This window comes from Procambarus clarkii, chromosome 86 (assembly GCF_040958095.1).
Source record: "Procambarus clarkii isolate CNS0578487 chromosome 86, FALCON_Pclarkii_2.0, whole genome shotgun sequence".
NCBI classification, from domain to species: Eukaryota; Metazoa; Arthropoda; class Malacostraca; order Decapoda; family Cambaridae; genus Procambarus; species Procambarus clarkii.
In genome coordinates this window covers 4815233-4841568 of record NC_091235.1, presented here as the reverse complement: position 1 = coordinate 4841568, position 26336 = coordinate 4815233, and the positions used below count along the sequence as shown (strand labels likewise).

Here is a 26336-nt window from a genome sequence, read left to right as displayed (position 1 = left end):
GCAGTCGTGTGGGAGTCTGAACTTTGCCGTGCTAGTTTACCCGCCGGGTCAGGTTTGGCTTCGGCGTCTGTTCTGGTTCCCTTGGGGATGCACCTTTCGCTTCTCTCGCGATTGCTGGGTTCAGCCTCTGTGAGACTTGCATCGGTTGCTGTGTTGCTTATTTCTACTTTTGGTTTTTAGGGGTTCAGTGCCATGGTGCCTCCCCAAGCCTTCGCTCGATGTGTTCACAGATGTCGTCTCTCGGCTGGTGCTTTGTGACCAGTACTCGCCAGGCAGGCCCAGGAAGATGGGGTCCGTCCTTCTGTCGGGCTCACAGCACAGTGCGGGTGTTCAAAGCAGTTTGGCTGTCGCTTCGGAGGATTTGAGTCGCTCGAGGCTTTATGATCCGGTTCCATTTGGACTGCTCTCTGGTCAGCCCGTCCTCCAAACAAAGACCCAAACGTGATTCCATGCACTCGCCAAACCCCGTTTATGAATGAAAAATGGTTTGCACACGACTCACAATTGATTTCGTTCGAACACTTCCGAAACAAGTGATTCACTGACGACTTTTGTTCGAATTGCAATGCTATAAATGCTTCACCCACGTACTACAAATACAGTACAAATAATCACCAACTGAATCTAAACACCTAACCTATGCCTATATGTGCACAATATGCTAATATATTATAATATTAATTTTTATTTGAGAAAATTCATGTTTTGAATGAACAGCATGTAAAAATTTATGAATGTATCTGTGGGGTCGACTGCTGGATGTAATGAACTTCAGTCGAGGATGGGTTGCTCCGGTGGTTCATTGCTTGAACCGCTGGGGTTCTCTTCGGTCCTTGGCTCTTTGGGGCTGATCGCTTCAAGTGGCTCGTCTGCTGGTTTCTCGGGGTTTGGCTTTCCGTGCAGTTCATATCCGGGAGTGGAGCCACTTCAGCTTGCATTCGGGGTGGTTGTCACTTCTGCTCCATTCCGTAAGCTTTCTCGTGCTTTGTTTCACCTCCAGCCTGCTCATGCATTATCTGAGCCATCCTGGTCCTTGGACGGGGGTGCTCTCCTTTCTCTCTCCTCCTCGGTTCGTGGTGGCCCCTTTGGTTCAAGATTGTTTTTCCAATGCTCTCTTTCTGGTGGCATTGGCCTCTGGGGGTCGGGTTGGAGACAAACCTCTCATACCACAGGTTTCAACGAGTTGGCAACAGCAACAACCCCAGCCCTAGAAAAATGCACCCCATTCCTGAGCATACATGTCATATCTTCCATAGAAGTGTTTCCAGTAATCGATGAATGATATTGCATTTACAGTACTTGTCCAGTCGGCAATTGACACCAAGTGACCTCGACAACCACTCATTTCCAACTCCCTTTCTTGGTAGAATGCCACATATGATCAGGATTCCTCCCTTGCTCTTAACTAATTCTATGGTTGTCTTAAACCTATGTATCAGTGCCTCACTCCTGACTCGTCCTACATCATTTCCACCGACACTGATACAATGGGTTTGTTCCAATTTCCAGTCATAATATCATTCATGTTGTTTATTATATCACCAATTCCAGCTCCTGGATAGCCAACCATTAACCTGTTTTCCCTATCTCTGGCTCAAAAAGCTCTGTCCAAATACCTCATCTGGGAATCTCCCGCAGCCAAAATTTGCTTAGCTACTTCCTTCACTTTGTGAGCACCTTGACGAACCTGCGCTCCCTTTGTTGCCTTGCCTTTCGAAGCAAACTGCAGTCTCTGTACAGCACGCGTCTTCCAGCACGGCAAATGGGTTGGAAGTCTTGATGCCATTTGTCAGTCTTCTTAAGAATCCTGCTCTTTACGACATTCCAAGACTTTCTACTGCTGCTCTCCTTACTTGATTCCTCTTGACCTTGTTTCATCTGTCTTAGTTCCTGCATCTGTCGTAGCTCCTGCAGGGAATCCAACTCTGTCCTCAGAGCTGCACATAGCTCCCTCACTAGCACCAGTTCACTCACTACACCTTCCATTTTCATTATAAAGACAATTGGAGCTCCACCTAACACACCCACTCACTGTTTCCGGTGTTTTTCCCTTGGGTTACTGTGATAGTCTAGTAACCTCAGACACACACTGCTTCTATTGAGGAGGCCACATTTTTGTTATTGTCTTTCAGTAGGTACAGTGCACCCTCACTTCAATGAACTATATGGGACCAATCCCCAATTCGTTACAGTGAGGGATTTGTTGTAACAGGAGATGCCTCCAGGAGGCCCTATATGTGAACGAAAACTGGGAAATCTCATAGTGAAAATGAACCATAGAATTTGGTTTTAAATGAACTCGCTGGCTTTCCCAAGGACCCAACGTTCTTCTAATGTTGTGTCCATCTACGAAAATCATTAAATATGTGATTGGAGCTGTATTAACAAAGTTACTATTCATACCCTAATGTTTCCTACGCTCTATGGGCTGATTTCACCGAGCAAAATTTTAATGTCAGTCATATAAAGGACATCTTCCAAGAGAACCCATCTGTATGGAGTTTTAACCACATTTAGCATATTTCCCATGCTCTTGTTTCTAAACCTCATTTTCAGAGGGGAAATAGGCCAATATTTGTGAACAGAAAATGGGTAATCTCAAAATTAAAACAAACCATAAAATTTTATTTTAAATGTGCTCAGTGACTTTCCCAAGGCCGTAACTCCTATTTTTAAAGTTGCGTCTATCTACGAAAATCATTAAAAATGTGATTGGAGTCATATTAACGGTTATCATTCATGCTCTGTTTCCTATGCTCTATAGACTAATTTCACTGAGGAAATTTTTAATTTTAACCTGTCATATGAAGGACAGCTACGAAGAGAACCCATCTATAAAGAGATTTAACCACATCTAGCATGTTTCCCACACGTTAGCCAAAAAATCTCATTTTCAAAGGAAGGAGGACCCCTGTTTTCATGAAGAAAAACCTCTGAAACTGGAAATATAAAAGAACCATAGAGTTTTGTTATAAATACAGGTATGTTCAACGGGTTTCCCATTCGCAACTCTTTATTCTAATCTGATGTCCATCTATGAAAATCACTTAAAAAAAAAAAAAAATGTTTTGAGCCCTATTAAGCATGTCAGCATGTTTTGAGCATGTATTACCATTCATACTCATATTTTCCATGCTCTATGGGCTGATTTCACTAAGGGAACCTTTAATTTTAACCTATGATATGGTGGAAAACTTTCCCACCAATCTGTGAACCTTGTCCCAACATCCTTAGCAAGTCCTGCACATCGCTCGCTTCAGTGAACAAGAGTTTGTGAAATTGGGTGAGTAAATTTGACCTGGAAAGTGTGTATTCCAACTGCAAAACGTAGGTAAGTAAAAAAAAAAAAATAGAGCATTGAGCATTATGAAATACATGCATACCTATTAATTATTTATTAATTTTCTTTTTTCCAGGAATTGTTGTTGATTATGAACTTAGTGATGACATGAAGGATGTAAAGGGTGTGTGGGCAGGAAGTACTTCATCATTTGAGCCATCACGTCTTATCTCTAAGCTTCAAGATTGGTGTAACGCATATAGTGTACCAGATGGAGCTGCAGATTTGTTGGTAAGAACTTCATATTTGGTAAACTTGTAAATATCATATGTGTCCAAATCACATTTATCTGGTCAGTCAAAGGTCTCCAGCATCCATTTCTTGCATCTTTCAGTAAAATTGACACCAAAAAATCACCATAGAATCTGCTTATATCTCTCAAGTACTTGTGTTAATATAGTAGATATCTGCAAATAAACTTGTAAGGAAAATATTTGTGACCAGCATTTTTAAAATTGAGTTGCATGTACAGGCACTTAACAAATTACTTAGTTCCAGAACAGCCTCTTGTTTGTAACTGTTAGTGGCCTTATTTTAGGTCCAGGTAGATGCAGTCAGACCAACTCTTTCTTTAAGATTTCAGTGGCTCTATTGTAAAACTTATCAGAAATTGTTTACGCGGACCTTCCCATTCAAAAGCTATACTTTGTTATGCTGTTTCTTGCCCAATCACTTTCACTCACCTGACTGAGCATGTTCCCAGGCCAATATTTTGTGCCCCACTGCTTGTTGGCTAGGTGCTGACCATCGTTCGAACTTTGTCCTATAGGAACCACCTGCTTGTGTATTGTTGTTTTATTTTTAGTATTTGCTTCACGTGTGTGTATTTACATCCTGGCATGTTTTACACTTGGGGCTGCATGAGCTCATGGTTTCCTTGCTTGGGTGCTGGTCTAGCATTGTCGCTGCACTGACAGATTTCCTTCTCTGATGTGTTCAGGAGTTTACTTATGAGAGGCCTGACCATAGGGGGTGGAAAGCCTGCCTTGGGCAGTGCATGGGTCATTGATTCCTTTGCATAGACCCTAGGTTGGGGGGCATCTTATTTTGGTTATGTGAGGTGCGCTCGGGAACATGCGTGATTGTTTATATGGTATGCTATAAACAGTCTTCATAGCCAGGTTATTGTAGGCTGCATTCCGATGTTTGTTCTTTTGGCAAGTGTCCCTAGTGCCCTGCTATGCTGCTTGGGTGGTTATTATTCAGACAGTTGTTAATTCCACTGCAGATCGGCAGTGTGGCATATTATGGATCGACCTGTCAGGTCTACGCTTGCTGCGTGTAAGTTTGAAGGGTGCTCATTGGTCCTGCTACTGGCAGATGATCATTTTTTCTCTGCCTGTACCATGCTACATTTTGGGTATCTTGAGAGGGTTATCTTGAGATGATTTCGGGGCTTAGCGTCCCCGCGGCCCGGTCCTCAACCAGGCCTCCTTTTTGTTACACACACACCCCCAGGAAGCGGCCCGTAGCAGCTTGTCTAACTCCCAGGTACCTATTTACTGCTAGGTAACAGGGGCATCAGGGTGAAAGAAACATTTTGCCCATTTGTCTCTGCCTCCACCGGGGATCGAACCCGAAACCTCAGGACTACGAATCCGAAGCGCTGTCCACCCAGCTGTAAAGGGTAAATGACACCTATAACACAGGACCTCAGGGTCCTGCTTCATATGTGCACTTTTTTGGCATATGGACTCCTTTTTGTCTTGGCCCACTTCTCACTCGGAAGCTTACCAGGCCACTTGTTGGGAATGATTTTTCTGTGGTGGGATTTGTGGCATGATACTCATTTAGATGCCCCAGAGATAGCCCCTGAGGTGTTCTGGGCATTGGTTTACTCTCCATGATCTGTTATCCATTTCCCTTTCTTCCCTGTTGGTGTACTTTACCTTATGCCTGGTCTTTTCCCCCCACTATTCTGGTTTCTATGTATCTAAGGTTTTTGGAGTTGGGATGGACTTTGCTCGGGGTTCTTGTCTAGCCTTCTCTGGGAGTGAACCCATCCATTTCGGCAGCAGAGGTAGTTGAGTGGTCTGTGTAGGCAGGGATGCAAGATTTACCTTCACAACCAAACCCTTTCCTTACACTCATTCGCCTTGAGATGATGCCTTTCTTTCCTTGACATTAGACATGGAATATGGCACTTCTCTAGTACCATCATGGCTTGCATCCAGCATTAGGTATTTTGCCCCATTGTGGTGAATTTTCCTTCATTGTTAGTTGCATGTACTTGTTTCCTTGGTTGTTCAGTCCCATGTACCATTCAACATTTTGGGCTTGTCTTCTTTCAGGTGGGTCCTGTTGTCCCATGGTGTGATGATTGTGTGGTCCTTTTGGCTCCTCCTGGGGAATTTGGTCATTGCTCCGAGATAGTCCCATCCTCTTTGGGGTCTAAGTCTGCTTTGGTTTCTTGACCGTGTTGTGTGGTCCTCTATTCCTTCTGGCTGGCTGACACACACACCCCTCTTTTCTTAGGGGAATGCTTAGTATGGGTTTTGTTGAACACAAACCTTTGCTTTGCATGAAGTAAGCAACGACTTCTGGAGACCATGCTGTGGTGTCCACTGGGCTCATAGCCCACTTGGTGTTTTATTTTTTATTTTTTGGCTATCATGGAAATTTTTTGTAGGTGTGCTCCATATGGCATAAACTTGCTTTGCTTCCCAGGTGTAGGGACCTTGTTGCCAGTGGTGCTGGCTTCAGCTGCCTTACCCACGTTGCTTGCCCCTCTCTTTTCGGGGGCAATGGTGGCATTTTCCTCAGTTCATATCCTGTGAAGGCAGATTGTGCTGTCCCAGGCTTGGGTGTTTGACCTGGTCCTTAACCCTTTAACTGCACAACACGTCATGACGTGTTGAGTAACATACCCAAAAGTGCGCATCACGTCATGACGTGTTGGAGTACTACGCAAGATTTAAACGGCCCGCGGATACGTGGGTTCACCTCGCCTTCATCAGGGCTCTTGTAAACAGACGCCATTTAAAAAAAAATCGTGGATAACATTCCCAGAAGTGAGGGCCTCACTGAGTGAGCCACTAAGGCTAGCACACGCAGCATGAGCTCACAACACTGCTGTTCAGCTTGTGACCACAACATCGCCTAAAAATGTCAAAATATATACGTACATGTTATTATTTAGCGATGATAGTATTACAGAAGACCCCTGACTGTAATAAAAATGACCAGGATTCTGATAACAGCAGGATTGTTGTGATAATTAGCGCTGTAGTGGGAGGAGTAATCTTGGTGGGGAGGGAGGTAGCATTGTCTGCTGACTCTGTGAGACCACTTTTTACTGTCTGGACTCACTATACTAGCTTAGTGGTTCCCTATGGTGAACAAAACGTGCAGATACTTATATATAACGTCTGTAACAGTGAATAAAAGCAAAAACAGTATGGTGTGAGGAGAATTTTGGTGAGTCAGGTGAGGTGAGGGATGGAGGGAGTGGCAGCCAGTGGTGGGCTGGCTGGTGTGTGGTGGTCACTCCTTGCTGCTGTTTGACTCAGTATTCCAATTTAGTGGTTCGTTATGGTGAACACAAATGTAGATACTTATATATAATGTGTTTATATAGGGTAATAACACCACAAACACCACAATACAACAATAACACCACAAAAAATACTTGAAGCGGGGAATGTTGGTGCGTCTGGCCTTGAACCAGTGAGGGAGGGAGGGAGGGAGCGAGTATGAGTTGTGTGTGGCCACCTGTTACTGTCTGCCGTCACCATACAAGATCAGTGGTTTGCTATGGTGAACACAAATGTAGATAATTACATATAATGTGTATATAGTGTAATACCAGCAAAAGGAGTGTTGGGAGAAACCATTTTGGTGAGGGAGGTGATGTCATCTTCCTAACTTGTCATGCTGTGTAAGGGTGGCCACTATGCTCTTTGTGCACTATACCAGCTTAGATGAACAATTATGGTGAACAGAACATGTGGATACAGTGGTACCTCGGAATACGAGTGTCCCTGTACTGTATACGAGTTTTTCGGAATACGAGCGGGATTTGCTTGGAATATTTACATCGGAATACGAGCGTTGTCTCGGAAGCCGAGGGTGTTGATACACGTACAGGCCGACCTAGCGCGTGGCGACATGGTGATCGCCCCTCAGTTTACCAGTGCCTCGCGCCCAGTGACTATTCCGCCTGAATTCTTCACCAGGATTTACAGTGTTTTGTTGGATATTTGACCATTTGAGCATAAAATTTGTTATATATCTCACAATGGGTCCCAAGAAAGCTAGTGGTAAGGTTCAACCTAAGAAAATAGTTGTGAGTAGAGGCAGTAGAGGATGTCCCTTCCTCATTAAGAAAATGTGTGAAGTATGGGAAGAACTGCAAAGTTTTGTTGAAAAAACTCGCCCAGATAAAGCTGTAGCAGGCCATTGCATTGACCTTTTAAATGACAGTGTGATGTGTTACTACAGACAAGTGATAAAATGTAGGGAAAAACAAATGTCTTTAGAAAGTTTATTAGTAAGACAAGCAAGCAGTGAGCCACAAGAACGTCCTAGTCGTATGCAGGCAAAACGTGCCAGAGAATGCACTCCAGAGAGGTCCTCACTGCCTGATGTTATAATGGAAGAGGACTCCCCTTCCAAACAGTAACACCTCTCCTCCTCCTCACCATCTTCCATACGCCAACAGCAGTCATCAGCAAGCATAAGTAATAACTTGAACATACTTTTGTAGTGTAGATTTCGATGAATTAGGTATGAAATTTAGTTTGAATTGAGGTTTTTGGGTAGTCAGGAATGGATTAATTCATTTCCCATTATTTCTTATGGGGAAATTCGCTTCGGATTACGAGCTGTCTCCAGGAACGGATTAAACTCTTAAACCGAGGTACCCTGTACTTATATACAACATCTGTATATAGTGAATAAAAGCAAAAACAGTATGGTGGGAGGAGGATGTTGGCAAGTGAGGAGTTTTTGAGGGAGGGAGTGGTAGCGAGTGCCTGGCTGGCCACTCCTCATTGCTTTTTGACTCACAATATCAATTTAGTGGTTCGTTATGGTGAAGGAAACGTGCAGATACTTATATATAACCTGTGTATATAGTGTAATAACCGACAAAGTATTTGTTTATTGTTTTATGCACATAATAATTTAATCAATAATATACATACCATAATTTGTCAAAAATTTTTGAAAAACTAATCTATAAGCAGCTTTACTCATATCTAGCCAAACTCAATATACTTAGCCCTTGCCAATATGGCTTCAGGCCCAAAAAAAGCACTAACGATGCACTTATTAGTATGCTTAACTCGATTCATACAGCTCTTGATCAAAATGAGTTCCCTGTTGGGTTATTTGTGGACCTGCGTAAAGCTTTCGATACTGTCAACCACCAAAACCTTCTTCTTAAATTACATCATTATGGTGTCAGAGGACACTCCCTACAATACCTCAAATCCTACCTTACTGACAGGCTCCAATGTGTTTCTGTGAATAATACAATTTCTCCCACACTACCCATCAACATTGGTGTTCCCCAGGGCAGCATACTTGGCCCTCTCCTCTTTCTCATCTACATTAATGACCTTCCAAATGCCTCCCAACACCTCAAACCAATTCTATTTGCTGATGACACAACCTTCATTTACTCCAGTCCTGATCCCCTTGCTCTAAATGCCACAGTAAATACTGAGCTTAATAAAGTCCATCTGTGGCTAACTGCCAACAAACTCACCCTTAACATTGACAAAACTTTCTATATTCTGTTTGGCAATAAATCCTCTAGTCAAATAAATCTCAAAATAAACAATACCCAAATTTGTAACAAATTAGATGGCAAATTCCTTGGCATTCTCATTGACCACAAGCTGAATTTCCAGGAACACATTCTAAACATATCAAAAAAAGTTTCAAAAACTGTGGGCATTCTTTCTAAGATCAGATATTATGTACCACGCCCTGCCCTGGTGACTCTCTATTACTCACTTATCTATCCATATCTCAACTATGGTATTTGTGCTTGGGCCTCTACTACCCAAAATCACTTACGTCCTCTAATTACTCAACACAAAGCTGCTATTAGGACAATATCCAATTCTGGCCCCAGACATCACTCGGTACTCCTACTCAAATCTCTGAATATGTTAGACATTAAGTCACTGCACATTCTCTCATGTGTATTATACATATATAAAACGCTAAACTATAATGCCAATCCTGATCTCAAAAGCTTCATAGATGGTTGTAACAGAACCCATGAGCACCACACCAGAAATAAATACAGTTTTGATATTCCTAGAGTACGACTTAAACAAACCAGAAATGCTCTACAAATAAAGGGGCCCAGAATGTGGAATGACCTTCCCAACCATGTTAAAGACTGTACCTCTCTCAACCAGTTTAAGTTAAAAACGAAGCTATACCTAATAAATTCCATGTAACCCACCTTACCCCTCTGTTGTCAACCCATGTATGTTTTTTGTTTTTTTTGTTTTTCAAATCAACGCTGTTTGAATGTAATTTTCTGTAATAATTTGTAATTGTATTTGTGCTGCTTTTTCAACAATGTTCCCCCCTCTTTTACCTCTATTTTTTATATGTACTCATCACATCTTTTCTTTTTACCCATTAGTTTTAAGCTTTAGTCATTAATGTTTTTCCTGCCCGAAACGCTTTGCGTAATAGTGGCTTTAGGCATTGTATGTACTAGCTCTATCTATAAAGCCAACAAACTTTGTAAAATCTCTTTATGTATGTACCTTACCTAAATAAAAATTATTATTATTATTATTATTATAATTTTGTATACAGCTATGATTCACACATTTTATTATAAATATATCACACTACACACTATTGAATAATAGTACAGCAAAAAAAAAGAAGAAAAAATCAATCGGAGACATTGAAATAATTAGGTAATTATATCTTCGTGGCAACTCCCGCCTGACAGCTGGGACGAAGCAGAACTCCCCCGACGCTTGCTGAGTAAGCGCCTCTTTTTTGCCAGACTCCCCGCCCTATTGGGGCCAAACTATGCTTATTGCAATTTTTTTATTATTTTTCCTGTGATCAGGGAACACACATTAACAGGTTTATATATATATATATATTTTTTGTTTGTGTTTTTTTATAAAAAAAAAAAAGGCCAAATAGCCCAGAGCAGCTTAAGGGTTAACCCTCTTTTGCCAGTCTGCTATTTTTGCTTCCATTTCCTGCGGGTGTTGTTGCTCATGTTTTTGGCCTGCTGCTGCTACCTGTCATTCTTTAAGGGGGCGTCTGGTTGGCATCTGGGTCCAAAAATGCAAAAATGAAAACTCATTCGAGTTCAATCAAACTTTTTTGACAAGTTCTATATGAAAAGTGTTTCATCTGGTCCAAGTTTCAGCATTGTAGCATAAATAGGAAGGGAGAAAAAAAATATTGAAGTAGTTGTGAAAATAATGCAAAAATGGTCAAAATCGATTATCAATCAAAAGTGTCAACTGAAATCATAACTACAACTCTTTGCTATCACAATAGCATATATTAAACAAATATTATTATTAGTTTAATTGGAAAAAAATTTTAAGGAAAAAAAAAAAAAAAGGATTTTTTTTTCTTTTTTTTTTTTAAATATTTTTTTTTTTTTCATTTTTTTTGGGGCGATTTGCATCAAACTTACACACCTGACTGTACGTAAGCCTATCTGTAAAGATGCCAATTTTGAAGAAAATTGGTTTATGTCAAACCCAGCCACAGATTTTAGAACCTTAGACTTTATTCATTTCTGTTTTTTTTTCAATTGACACAAACGTTTACAAAACTCATTCTTTTTTTATTCAATTTACATGAAACTTACACAGTATATGTAGAGGGCATGTCTCTACATTGGGGGGCTTTCATTTTTCTCTAAGTTCATTTATTGATTTTATAATAGCAATAAACATGCCATATTTGCAAAAAATTTTTGGGGAACTTTGAACATTTGTATTAGGAAAACTAAAGATGTTTTGGAAATTCTAAATCCCCAAATCCTTTATTATATGCTAATGTGTCAGAAAAGTGTTACAGAATAATTTTATCTGAAACGTGTGTTCTGAAGTGTGGACTTGAAAATGTGTAAAAAACGTTCAAAAAAAATAAAATAAAATAAAACTCCCTTTCTATTCACGCTGCAGTACTGAAACTTGGGACAATTTAAGCACTTTTCATATACAACTAGAAAAATAATATTGGTTGACATTGAACAACTTTCATTATAATAACCAGACGCCCCCTTAAATGGATATTGCATTCTCAGGGCTCTGGAACAACTTCTTGGGCAATCAGGTAAGATTGGGGCCTTTCTTGTTGTTGTTGAAGGTAGGTCTTTGGTCGAGTCAGATTCTTGGGCCATTTCTCTCTCAGGGGGAAGGGGAGCCCATTGTGGCTGCCTGATGCTACAATACACCATCTACTAGGTCCCATCAGCCATGGAGTTCTATAGGCCTTCCTGGGACCAGTGCCAGAAGCTGACTCCCTGAACCTGGTGCAGGGAGCAGTGACATATTTTTGCCACCTCACCAGGGAAGGCAACCAGTAAGTCAGCAAGTCAAAATCTTTCCCTAACTAAATAAACAAATGATTGATTTTTCTCATGAATTTTCATGGATCCAGAATTGAGGGTTTTGGTCAACTTCCTTTTGGCTCTGTCCGTACTGTACCTCCTCTTCCTTTCCCTACGAGCATGGTTTGCCTTCCTTGGATCCTCCACCCCTGCTTCTGGTGCCAAAGCATCAGAGGGTTTCTGGGTCTGGGCAGGGTTTAGCTCAGGATGTGGCTCATCCAGCTCTGGAGGGTTGCCTCTTCCTATATAGGTGCAGAGGCAGTTGAGTCTGCTAATCCTGCTGATGCTTCTGAATTTTCCTTTCAGACACCCATTTATGCCAGACAGCTGAGTGGACAGCGCTTCGGATTCGTAGTCCTGAGGTTCCGGGTTCGATTCCCAGTGGAGGCGGAAACAAATGGGCAGAGTTTCTTTCACTCTGATGCCCATTACCTAGCAGTAAATAGGTACCTTGGAGTTAGACACCTGCTATAGGCTGCTTCCTGGGGGTGTGTAACAAAAGGAGGCCTGGTCGAAGACTGGGCTGCGGGGACGCTAAGCCCCGAAATTATCTCAAGATAACCTCTAAAGAAGAAGATCCCTTTGAATCCTTTTCCTAGGACCTTGGCTCTGCCCCCAGAGCCCTTGACTTTAGCTTCTGGGGCTTGTGGGGAATCTTGTGTCCCATTCAATTCTGCATGGTTCCCCTCCCTGTCCGGCTCATTGTTGCTGTGAGGGGTTTGGTGGGCGGCTGCCGGGATGTGATGCTCCATGGGACAGTCCTCTGTCCTTTTGTAGCCTTATACTCCTGCTGCTGCCCTCACTAATTTTGCTGGACAACTTTTCCTTTCCCTTTTATTTCATTTTTTCCCTCTTCTTCTTTCTAATCGTCATTTCCTGCTGAGCTCGTGCCTGTTTTGATCATTCTTTTGGCCTTCTTGAGTTTTGATGCCCGGGTGTTTGAGGAGGCATACTCTTGCACCCATAGAACTGTAGTACCCAACGTCTCAAGCGAGGGGATCCTTTTGTTGTCACTCCTACTTTCGTCACTGAGCCCGATCTCGATGGACTGACGATTCTGAAGGTGGCATTTGTGGGACGTATACTCACGACGCACCTCTAGGAGGCCCCGGCAAGATTGGCAACATGTCTCTTGTTGGGTGTTCTGCCTCTAATTGTGGCTCCGTGGTGGGTGTGGGGGCACATTCGTGAATGAAAGTCTTTCCTCATTTGTATGTTGATTAATGTTCCTCTTAAACCTTCTCGGGCTCGGGGGGGTGGGCAACCAAGCCCCCGAGTCGGCGTGCGTTGGAAGACCGGGCTCTGTGGTCCCCGCTGCATTGGGCCCCGACCTTGCTCCTCCTTTGACCCTCCTGACTACTCCCCTCTGCTTCCCTCCCTCCTCTGTGGTTGGGTCGAGCCCCAAGCCCCCAGTGGTGAGCACCTCGTCCCCTGGCACGACTCAGTCTATAGTTGTGACTACTGCGCCTTTTAACTCCTCTCTGAGGGTTCTCAATGCCGTCCTCGCCACGGCCGCACCTGCTCGATTTCTTCCCGTACTGATGCGTATCAAGCCTTGTTTGGTCCCGCATCGTGGGCCAAATACTTTGATCTCCTCCCTCTTGATTCTACGCCTCCTGATGATTTCTCCCTCCATAGGTACCTTGTTAATTCAGTAGATGCCTCTGTTATCTTCAACCCCACCTGTCACGGTACACATGTTGCTGCTGCTCCTTCTCAGGATGCAGCCTCCCGCTTGGCCGCCTTATCCTGCCTTGGTGGGATAAGGAGACCCCTATTCGGGTCTCCAAGAACGCTCGGTTGAATGCCAGAGTTGGCACTATTCTCTTCCCACCCCATGTTGCAACCGGTGTTCAGAATCTACAGGACTGCCACGAAGATATTCAGCATATCCTCGTAGCCCAGGGCCATTCTGTCCTCCTGGTAGACTCGTTTACTCGTCCCCCTCGTGGCTGTCGCCGTCAACCCGTTCGAGTTGTGAAGATACCTCTGATAGTAGGACCCTTCCGCCCTCTGTTATTCTTGCTGGTGCCAGGTGCTCCGTCCAGGAGTACATTCCCTCTCCTCGGCTCTGTAATAAGTGCTGGAGGTTTGGGCATGGAGCCCTTTGCTGCTCCGGTACTGTCTCTCTCTGTCCTGTGTGTGGGGACGGTCACTCAAAGTCGAAGTGCCCTTCTCCCCAGGCTAGTTGCCTCAATTGCGGTGAGGCCCACCCTACCTTCTCCCGCTCGTGTATACATTATAAGCTTGAGGCAGCCGTCCGCAACTTGAAGCACCGGGAATGTTTGTCTTTTCCTGAGGCGAGGCACCAAGTTCGCCATCTCCCACCTTATGCTAACATCTCTTATGCTCGCGTGTTGTGCTCTTCCTCTCCTCATCTTTCCCACCTTCCTCAGTTTCACAACCGTTTCCAGGCCTTAGACCCAGACATGCCCACCGCTGCCTCCTCTGTTCCTTCGAGTTCTGTCCCGAAGGGTCCCCCTCATGGCTCTCTGGGGTTCCCCTTCTTTCTACCCAGTCTGTCATGTCTCCTGTGTCTTCTTCCTCGTCTCCCTCCGATCCTCCTCCTTCCCATCCTTTTCCTCCATATCTTAGCTCTCCATGCCGCCTGTCAGTGCGGGCTGATGTCCATCGCTCTCCCACCGGCCATCGTGTTTGCTCTCGTTCTGCTTTTGAATCTGTTGCTCAGTACATTGTTGTTGGGATGCCTGTCTCTTTAAGTCAGAAGCAAAAACTTGGCGGCTCTCCTTCCTCCTCCCCAGCAGGTAAGAAGGCTTCGCTTTCTTCCTCGCCCCCCCACCTTTGACTCTTTCTCCATTCCCTCCCATTTTGGTGGTTGCGCCCCCTGTTCCTGCTATGGAGGTTTTTTTTGGCCCCCGCTATCCCTTCGGTTGCTGCCCTTGCTGAGGTGCACTTCCTGGTTTCTGCCCCTCCTGCTGCTGTCCTTGACCCTCGGTTGTCCCTCCCTCCCTCCCTCCCTCCTCCTCCTCCTCCTCCTCCTCCTCCTCCTCCTCCTCCTCCTCCTCCTCCTCCTCCTCCCTCCTCCTCCCTCCCTCCCTCCTCCTCCTCCTCCTCCTCCTCCTCCTCCTCCTCCCTCCCCTCCCTCCCTCCCTCCTCCCTCCCTCCTCCTCCTCCTCCCTCCCTCCTCCTCCTCCTCCCTCCCTCCTCCTCCTCCCTCCTCCTCCTCCTCCTCCTCCTCCTCCTCCCTCCTCCTCCTCCTCCCTCCCTCCTTCCTCCTCCTCCTCCTCCCTCCTCCTCCTCCTCCTCCTCCTCCTCCTGCCTGCCTGCCCTCCTGCCTTCCTGCCTGCCTTCCTGCCTGCCTCCCTGCCTGCCTGCCTCCTGCCTGCCCTCCTGCCTGCCTGCCTGCCTGCCTGCCTGCCTGCCTGCCTGCCTGCCTGCCTGCCTGCCTGCCTGCCTGCCTGCCTGCCTGCCTGCCTGCCTGCCTGCCTGCCTGCCTGCCTGCCTGCCTGCCTGCCTGCCTGCCTGCTCATGTCCCATCTCTCGTAACAGTATTCCTTATTCCGACTTTTACCCCGTTATTCATTCCTCCAGCTTTGCCCTGTTGGCAGGGTTGTTGGTCTTCTGTTATTGGTAACAAACTGCGTACTCTTAAGTGTAGTGTGTCCCCGTGGCCATCCTCCTGCCACCGTAACCTGCGGTGGGAAACGGCTCTGGCAAGGTTGCGTATTGGCCATACTCGCTAAACTCATGGTCACTTAATGGAGCACCGCCCTGCTCCGTATTGTCCAAATTGTATTGCCCCTCTTACAATCGTGCATATCCTTGTTGAATGTCCCGACCGTCCCTCGTGGTCACTTGTCCCTCAGTAGAATTCTTGGTGACTCGGATACTTTTGATATTGTTTGCCTTATGTGTTTCTGTTCTCGTATTGGCATCCTTGGTGATACTTAGCGCCATCTGATTATTCCACACATTTGATGGTGTTGCATTGCCTTTCTGGTTTGGTGCCTTCTTTTGATAATTACTTACTTCTGCATGGTTATATGAGCTGATTTGGTTGTGGCTCCCACTTGGGTTCGGTTATTCCCTCCTATAAATGCTTGAGAGGCTCTTTCTGTGCACCTCCTGCGAGACCTAGATAGTGCCTCATTGATGGAGCCTTCCTCTTGAGTTTGAGTCAGCTTTTCTTTCTTGGATTGTTTCCAGCTATGTTGGTATTTCTTTAAATGGGTGTGCAGACACTTCTGCTAAGACAGTATCTGCACTTGTCTTATTTCCTTAAAAGGTGTTCCTTATTCTAATTTCTACCCATTCATTCTGCCATCCATGACCATGGCCGGGTCATTGGTGTTATGTTACAGGTACTAGTAAAAAACTGTGGGCACTGCCTGTCTTCTGACACAATGTATTTTAAATTTTACAGCATTATTTTATTTGTTATTTAACATTAACAAAAAGTATGTTTGATGTTATTCCATTTCTTAGTCTTAAATCAGGTCAGTTGAATTCTCAGTGTATCTAAATTGATGATACCTATAGTAATGTAGAGTGAGCACTGACTTTAGCTGTCGAGGTAGCTTATATACTCCTTGCTTCTGGTATCATGGTATCATTGGTATCACATGGTATCATTGTGCTTTAAATGTTGTTTTAAAATGCTGAATAGCTTCCCTCTTGTGTACAAGAACTGCTCTTAACTTTATTATCCAGGTAGAGGTGTAGAATAGTTTGAGACTACAGCAAATTACACCAGATTCTACCTTTATATATACACTATATTTATTATCTCTGTACCCAGAAATTTACATTTGGTACTAATGTTTTGTATTACAGTTGAAGGAAGCTGGTTGGCTGCCACCTGAACTCAACCCTACATTTGATCAGGATGAAGAAATAGAAGTGGTGAATTGCCAAACTTCTTCTTAAGCAGCACTAATTGTGTTTTTACATGCTATTCATCTCAGAAAAGTTGCTTTGAGTGGTGACTGGACTTGTTGCTGTGATTACTGTAGTCATTGTCACTGTAAGGCAAGAATATATAATAAAAGTATTGTATATAATATTATATCAGTTTTAAGCGTGTTGCCAAGAGGTATTAAGATATTAATTTATATTTATTGATTTTGTTAGTATCTGTAAAATACTGTATTTGGTGGAGTTAGTCTGCTCAAAGCGCTATCACAAGTGCCTCTTTTTCTTTTCAGTTTTTATCCACAAAAATCCTAATATGAGAATAATTATAAGTATATTTTTGAGTATCATATTACATTGTACAAATTAGCATGAAGAATGCTTAAGGCAGGTGGGAGAAATTACTTGTACAAACACCCAAGACAGTTGGAAAACCAAATGGGAATATATTAAAGTCTTACCAGGCAGACAGGTGTGTATTGTAAATGTTTCGGTGTTTACTGAGTTTGATAATGTCCCCTATTTTACTTTAAATTGTAGGTGAGGCTGCTAATTTCATGATTGTTTCCCATGATTGGTGGAGAGGAAACCCATTAGGCTCATCAGTGTCCCTGTAGGCCAATGACTGTCCATTCCCCAGGATGCAACCCATGACCCCTCACCTCACTCCCGGGTATGTATTTTTCTGGTAGAGAACAGAGGTATCTTGAGTCGGTAACAGTGCCCAAATGTTTCGCCCTGCTCTGAAATGAAGAACTGTGGTCCAATCGGTTGTGAGCCGATTGTGTTAACCACTGCTCTTTCAATGTACCAAAAAAACCAAAAGGCCAATCATAGGAATATGTATCTAACTGTAGATACTTAGGGATTTAAGTTGCCATATAATCAATAAAATATCTTTCTTAAGTATTACAATATTTGAAAAAAAGGTGTGTATGAAAATGAGGGATGGTTTAGTGTTTATCATTTTATAATCTGATTTCATATTTACTGTTGAGTATGTACAATATACACGGTACAGTATGTTATTCCTATTCATGGTTAAATACTGGAATTAAAGTATGGTTTGTCTATTAATGTGTGCACAATAATGCATTAGTTTAACAAATTTGTTATATAATTTTCATATTTAAAACAGCACTTGTCGCATAAAGTACCTAAAAATATTTTTTCTAGATAATGTTCTAATTTGTTGTGAAGTCATGACCCAGGTGTAGCCAATTAGGTTTTTGTTATTTTGGGTTTTTCTCTGTGTTAGTCCTCCTGCTTTCCTCGGGCACACTTGAAGAATGTATGAAAGTAAGGCTGCGAAGAGTTTGGGGGCCTATATGGAGAGTGGCTTTGTGAGAATGTCGAGTGTGAACCACACATGGTTCACTCCCAGGCACGACCAGCAACAGTGTGTGTGTGTATAAGCAACACATGGTGTGTGTTCCTCCTCTGGATTAATCTGCTCCCATCTACATTCTATTTTTTTTTTTTATGAGTTCTGTCCATTTCATTCATCTCTCTCCACCACATTTAATAACTTATGACTTCCTCAACCACATTTTCAGTTTTATACAATTTGATTTTATTCAGTTATTCTATGCTTATCTTTAATACAGCTGCCTTTACATTTGTTCTACTGCCAGGCTCTTTGTTGTACGTCTTGCAGTACTTCTGAATATTAGTAAGTTACCAAATACCAGATTAGGTATATTCATGATTTTTAAACAGTTTTTGGGAATTAAGTGATATTTTGAAGTATTTATGTTTTAAATACAATTGGCTTAAAGGCACAGTAGGTGCTTTGAGTTTTGGTAAGTTCTGGCTCTGTTGAGCAGCTTGAAGCTTTAAGTAATTTTAATATTCATATTTAATTTGGTGGGTACTTTAAAGTAAATGTAGTAATTCATGCACAAATCTTCCTTGCTCTGACACCGAGTTTGTCGGTATGTGGTTAGTGCAGGTGGAAAGTAATCAGTAGTGATGAGACTTCTGACTACAGGAGGAAATTTTCATAAGTCCAATTTTTAGTTTTGTTTATTAAATCTGACTCTATTTATGTATATACATTTTGGTATAGATCTCCAACTTTTGGATAATTAACTTTGTATACCATATTATGGTAATAAACAGAAAGCCTTGTGTACAATGTATTGTAATGTATATATACTTTATGGTAAAGTACATGCACAAATGAAGTTAAATCTAAATAAAGAAAGTATGTAGTGCCCTGATGACAGTTCTGAATAAAAATTAATTAGTTTTGTAGAGTAATGCTGTTTAACCCTTTGTGGATATTTCATGTTGGGTAACATAATCATTCATTACTTGCAAGTTAATCTAGTTCACAATGTACGTACTGTTTTTGCCTCGGATGAGACCAAAATTGTAACATATTGTATCCCAAAATATTGTTTCATAATGTGAATTGGATTGCTGTATTTTCCCTAATTAATAATAATAATGCAAACAGAATTTATTAACTTGTTATAATCACAGCAGAAGTATATTCTTTGCAAAAATATGAATATCCAAGTTATAAAATTGTTTGTTGTTGTTTTCTTTGTATATTAGAAAACATGAGCAGTTTTATCAGATATAACATACTCTACAGTATATAGTATAATTTGTAATACTGTTGAAATACTTGGTGCTAAGGGAATGGTCAGGTTTCCTGAATCAAGTCTACAAAGGGTTAATTAACATGGTATCATTGTGCTTTAAATGTTGTTTTAAAATGCTGAATAGCTTCCCTCTTGTGTACAAGAACTGCTCTTAACTTTGTTATCCAGGTAGAGGTGTAGAATAGTTTGAGACTACAGCAAATTACACCAGATTCTACCTTTAAAATGTTTAAGTTTACCTTATTGTATATGACACTTAAAATGTCTAACCCGTCCTCTCGAATAATATATTGCATTTAAACGCGAAAATTTCCAATAGCCAAATAAAGGTGTACTATAAATCATAGCGGCTCACAAACATTCACACTTTCTATGCGTGGGACAATAGGTTAGGTTAAGTTTGAGCATTTTAGTACATCATTTTCAGTCCATTGTGGCAACTCGAGAGGACAGGCTACAATATCATCATATTCTCTGCAGATCCATGACATATATAAAATTCTCTGGGTCATTAATGAAACATGAAGGTGCTTAAAATGTGTAATTGAGGAGTCGATGTGATATTTAGTTTGACTTCTTTCCTGGTTCTTACAAGAGTTTTCATTAGTTTGTGGATATTAGAATCAAGAATGTGCTGTCAACTACTCATTCATTTCAAATAAATGATGCAGTTGCAGCGAAAGGCAAAAGCTACTCAACAAAAGTGTATATATTATTAACAATGCCTGTGTCAGGGGGCCATGTGACAAAATATTTTCCCCTCTCTGCTTTGGGTAATTCAGAGCAGGCTGTGACTTAACCTTAACATGTTAGTAGTCTATACAGTTACAGTATTAGAAACAAGTGACTTTGTTACCTTAAGTAGTTGTTGTGTACGTATTTGGATCATTAAAATGCTGTCAACAAACATAGGCTGTGAATTCTTTTATTAGTCAAGATGAAAGTTTAGCTTCATTTGAATGGCAAAACAAAAATACAGCTTCAAGAGTGATAGAATTTGTTGAATGATGCCATGTGTGTTTATAACTTTAGTTTGTTTCTGCTCCTTGGTTTTTATAAGGAACAAAACCTTGTAATAGAATAAATTTAAAGATTGTTGATTGAGCAAATTAACATTGCCATGTTACATATATAATTATCAGTAGTAATTTAATTCTGGCAAAATAACAATTACTGTACCATAGAGTGGTCTTTGCTAATGAGTATGCTCCACTAAACCATAAAGCTGGTACTCATCAAAGGAAAATGTGTAAGTCCCAATTACAAGGAGAGAAAAATGCTATGAAATTAAACGGCAAAGTAAACAACGTTACATGTAAGAATGTGATCATCTCTAGTGGTGATTGTGATAAGTATTACTGGTACTGGGTTATAACGGTATTTTTTGTGTAAAGAAGAAATATACCCTACATGAGTTGTTCTGTTGGAAGGTTTAACAATAATTGTAATTCTGTACGTCTGCAGTGGTACTGTAGTTATGTTTTCAAGATGAATTATTAGATATGTACAGTATTTACTCTGGTTAAGCAGTAGCAGTATATATATTATGATATATTGATATAGCAGTAGAAAAAGATGGGTGTCACTTGTTACCTGATAAACATGTAGGACATTGTCATCTGTTTATACACTGGTTACGATGCACATAGCACCACATCAACTGCTGCAATAGTACTACCAAGGGAAGACTGTAGTAACAGATTATTACTGGCATTGAGAAGGCCTCTAAAAGTACTCGTCTAATGCTTTATCACCTATATATGACATAGAGGCAGAGCTTTGAAAATAGGGTTTAAGCTCTCCTGCTTGACTGTGTTGTGGGTTTTACATTTCAAAGTTTCTAAATGCAGATTGGTAATTGGCTCATTACAGTTATGTTTGACCACACAGTAAATATTGTTTTTTCTACTCATTATGGCATCTGGGTATACCAATGAAATATAGTCATTTGCTTTTCATTCATGATAATTACATACTAGCTATTCATTCAATGCATCAAACCTAATATTGAAGCTTTGTATCATACTATATTACTGTATATTGGATGTTTATATTAACATTCTTGTAAAATATTTGACAACATACTTTATATGACATGAAAAAATATAACTTTTTTTTTTTTTTTTTGCTGTAACCCATTATTGCTTATGCAGTTTGTGAAAAACTGCATTGGACAGGGCATGGCTGTTTTCTTAAGTCAAAACAAATACAGATTTTTTTATGAGAAATATTTTATTGGATATATCCCTTAGACATTAATTGCAAATATAATGATTATAGTACTGTATATGGGATTCTCAGGGCAAGTGTTAAGAAAATTGTCTTTCATGTTTGGAGCCGGTGGTATAGTTGAAGTTGAATAAGTGTATCTTCTTTTCCTTAAAGACAAAGGCACTCTTGATTATACCTAGGGTTTGGCTAGCTTTTTTTTTTTTTTTTTTTTTTTTTTTTTTTTTTTTTTTTTTTACTTCTGTTCCTACTTGTTGTCAACTTTCAGTGAATAGTGGATCCTAACTCCAAGGTCCTTTTCTTCACCAATCTGGAAGGTAATGTTATTAATTTGGTATTAGTTGGGTTGTTATGCCCAACGTGCAAGGTCTTGAATTTTTTGTATATTAAAAAGTATTTGCCAGTCTTCTGACTACTTGTGGCATATAGATCTTATTGTAAGACCTCAATATAATTTTCATTTCCCACTTCACCATATATCTTGGTGTCATTTGCAAATTCGATCCCCCCTCCCTGTTCAGCTTGTTGTTGCCGTGAGGGGGGGCATGGTGGGCGGCTGCCGGAGTGTGATGCTTCTTGGAACAGTCCTCTGTCCTTCTATAGCCTTGTGCTCCTGCTGCGACTTTTCCTTTTCCTTCTGTTTCGTTTTTCTCCCCCTCTTCTCCTATCTGCTTGTCGTTTCCTGCCGACTTTTTGCTTGTTTTGGTTATTTCTTCTTCTATTTTGATGCCCGGGTGCTTGAGGAGGCATACTCTTGCACCCGTAGAACTGTAGTACCCAACGTCTCAAGCGAGGGGAACCTTTTATTGCCAATCCCCCTTTCGTCACTGAACCCGATCTCGACGGACTGGCGGTTCTTAAGGTGGCATATATTCACGACGCACCCCTAGGGGGCCTCGGAATGATCGGCGATAGCTTCCTGTTGGGTGTCCTGCCTCTAATTGTGGCTCCATGGTGGGTATGGGGGCACATTCGTGGATGAAATTCTCTCTCTTCATATTTATGTCGTTGTCTCTTGTACCCTCTCAGGCTCGTGGGGTGGGCGACCAAGCCCCCGAGACTGTATTTGATGACCGGGCTCTGTAGTCCCAGCTGCATTGGGCCCCGACCTTGCTCCTCCTTTGACCCTCCTGACTTCTTCCCTCGGCTCCCTTCCCTCTGTGGTTGGGTCGAGCGTCAAGCCCCCAGTGGTGACCACTTCGTCCCCTGGCGCGGTGACTACTGCGTCTTTTATCCCCTCTCTCTCTGGGGGTTCTCAATGCCATCCGCGCCATGGTCGCACTCGCTCGATTCCTTCCCGTACTAATGCTATCAGGCCTTGTTTGGTCCCGCTTCATGGGCCAAATACTTTGATCTCCTCCCTCTTGATTCTACGCCTCCCGACGATTTCTCCCTCCATCGGCATCTTGTCGATTCCGTGGATGCCTGTTACCTTCAACCCCACTCAGTACACATGTCGTTGCTGCTGCTCCTCAGGATGCAGCTTCCCGCTTGGGTGCCTTATCCTGCCTTGGTGAGACCCCTGTTCGGGTCTCAAAGAACGCTCGGTTGAATGCCAGTGTTGGCACTATTCTCCTTCCGCCCCATCTTGCGACCGGTGTTCGGAATCTGCAGGACTGCCACGATCATATTCGGCATATCCTTGATGCCCAAGGCTATTCTGTCCTCTAGGTAGACACATTTACTCGTCCCCCCTCGTGGTCGTCGCCGGCAACGTTGACCCTTCCGGTTGTGAAGATTACCTTTGATGGTAGGACCCTTCCACCCTCTGTCATTCTTGCTGGTGCCAGGTGCTCTGTCCAGGAGTACATTCCTTCTCCTAGGCTCTGTAACAAGTGCTGGAGGTTTGGGCATGGTGCCCTCTGCTGCTCTGGGACTCTCACTCTCTGTCCTTTGTGTGGGGGGCGAAGGTAACTCTTAAGTCTGAGTGACCTTCGCCCCCACGCCCCATACCCATCTTGTGGGTGGTTGTGGAAAGGGTTACAGAGGCACATAATGGGCTCAGGGACTGCTGAACCCCACAATTCATTTATCTAAGCAAGTTACAATCTTCAGAAGTCGTCACATCAACAATGCGTTCGAGATCGACCACTAGTACAGTTTCTAAATTAGAGAAAAAAAAAGACGACACCCGCCAAGCCTGACCATCGCGACATCTAATTGATTGATGAAGATTAAGCCACCCAAGAGGTGGCACGGGCATGAATAGCCCGTAAGTGGTGGCCCTTTGGAGGCATCACCAGTATCAAGAGCTGATACTGGAGATCTGTGGAGGCGCGACTGCACCCTGCGTGACGGGAGATGTCTCCCGTGATCGCGACATCCATAACTGAGAGACGGCTACAGCACCCACCACGTGCCTCCTTGACTTGGTAAACTAGTCGTACTGTATTCACTGTTATCTATACCTCCTATACAATACTTAATTGCCATCATTTAATCCTTAGTATAAATGGAACATCCTAGCTTTATAATGTATTAGACAACATGTCAACATAGTGTACCTAAACTAGCTACGCGTACTAAAACCTCTTACGTCTGGCAGAAGCTAAAATACCCGCAATTTCTGATTTGAAGTAAACTCTACATTTCACCCAAAGATGCGTACACTTTTCCTTATCAAACATATATAAACTAACCATGTAAATATCCTAATTATAATTTACAATACAATTCAGATCTATTAGCCTGCACTAGCAAACTCGGGTACAGCATAAGAATATCTTCAAATATTCGTGAGTGTATACCGTGCTCTATAAGATCACGGTTCCCATATTCAACAATAGGGGCTGGGATCGTAACAAGCTATAGTTACACATCATTTTAATTTGCCTATCATGCACCCTACACATCCGGCCAGTGGTCGGCGGCGGACAGATGACAGTCACCAGCGTGACTTGTACTTGGCTGTGGTTGAAGGTCATTTTAAAGGAATACACATTTCCTGAACATTTATATTAGAATTATTTATAAATTCTTGAATATGTTCACAAGATAAAAACAACAAATAACTGAGAGTGAACAATAGCAGAGTTTATTGTACAATTGTATCTATGAGGAGCGAAATATTATCTAAATATTAAAAAATAGTAGCATAATATGACGTCAAGAGTAATACGTATTTATGTTGGTGAGTTTGTTCATATTAGTGATACAATGAGGAGTAGGTTTGCCCGAAACACTATGCGTGCCAGTGGCCTTACAAGAATGTTAATTCAACTTATTTTCTATATTCTCTGTTAACCCCCAAAGTAACTTCTTGTAAATAAATGAATGAATAGGTGGTAACGTGGCAACCCCCGCACACCAACTCCCTTGTAATGATCTCCGTCTCGAGCAGACCTGTACACATCGCGAGTAGTACAAAACCCAAGCAATTCATTCTCGGTTCTCAAACTAATCGGTCATCCTGACATTAAAGAATGAGTGAGAGATGTGTGGGATGAGGAAGACAGCAGTGAGAGAGACCATGGTGGTGGTAGTGTGGAGCCCGCGCCCGCCAGCCCTGCACGCTGGCGTCATCTAAGGTCCCCACGACGCCTCGTCTCAGTAAACCCTCCTTACTGAGGCTCTGTAGAGTATTTCCCGCCACCCACCATGCTCCACGAAGCCTGCGTGAGTATACCTGCCTGTAATATGTTAAATATTATATAGTCCTAGCGTATATATCAACTGCACAAGTGAAATTTGACGAATCTCGGGACATTTTTGAGCCATGCTTCTCGTGGAACGTGGTACGACAGTTGCGGTGTACGTGTCGATAAACAAAGTTATCAAGTATGCATATGTTTTTAGTGCATTTAATTTTTATAAATTTGTTGAAAATAAGTTTTTGAAACTTAATATGCATATTATATGTATGTATGTATGTACTCACCTAGTTGTGCTTGCGGGGGTTGAGCTTTGGCTCTTTTGGTCCCGCCTCTCAACTGTCAATCAACTGGTGTACAGATTCCTGAGCCTACTGGGCTCTTTCATATCTGCATTTGAAACTGTGTATGGAATCAGCTTCCACCACATCACTGCCTAATGCATTCCATCTGTTAGAGTTGTTAAACACGTGGGACAAAATCGTACTGAAGCGACAATATGAGTCATAAATACTCATACTCCGCCCAAGTAAAACAGAAACAAGCAACACTTAGTGGGCCAGCCAGAGGCTTAGGGCCCGCGCAGGAATATTCCTGCAAAAAACTACTCTGACACTGAAAAATTTCTTTATAACGTCCCTGTGGCTCATTTCGGTACTCAGTTTCCACCTGTGTCCCCTTGTTCGTGTTCCATCCGTGTTAAACAATTTATCTACCCTGTCAATTCCTCTGATGATTTTGTAGGTAGTGATCATATCTCCCCAAGCTCTCCTGGATCGGATTGATGTCCATAGGGAATGGAAAGGATGGGGGAGGTAGAGGGATGGGGAGATGAAATTCAGGAAGAGGATGCGGGTGTAGAGAGAGAGGAGGTTTGAAAGTTCGGTGGCCTGTCCACCATGGGTTGACATTTTTGTATGTGTTGTTTGTTTGCGTATGTGTTATGTTGGGTTATCAGTACATTGGCTGGGGGGGCTAGTGTTTGTGACCTTGTTGGTGTCCTAAAGCACTAGAGCCGATGGAGTTGGCTGAAGGAGGCTAATCTTAGAAACATCAGGGTAGTTACACTTCTGACGCCACGACAAATGGTTTTTTGGTTTTATATTTTTTTTGGTAGGTGTTTTATTTAT

General features: G+C 42.4%; 2 protein-coding genes across 2 annotated transcripts in view; both read left to right on the top strand.

The window, feature by feature from the left end:
- The window catches only part of LOC123768925 (uncharacterized), a 75103-nt gene extending 53488 nt beyond the window's left edge, over window positions 1–21615 (top strand). The window contains exons 7-8 of the mRNA XM_069316918.1: window positions 3417–3571; window positions 16698–21615. Coding sequence (XP_069173019.1) covers window positions 3417–3571; window positions 16698–16790 — 248 coding nt within the window. The 3' untranslated portion in view covers window positions 16791–21615. The remainder of the gene's footprint in view (window positions 1–3416; window positions 3572–16697) is intronic.
- A 3110-nt stretch (window positions 21616–24725) lies between these two features.
- Window positions 24726–26336, top strand: part of LOC123768929 (uncharacterized) — a 40863-nt gene continuing 39252 nt past the window's right edge. Inside the window, exon 1 of the mRNA XM_045759804.2 lies at window positions 24726–25231. The gene's annotated coding sequence lies outside the window, so the exon portion shown is untranslated. The remainder of the gene's footprint in view (window positions 25232–26336) is intronic.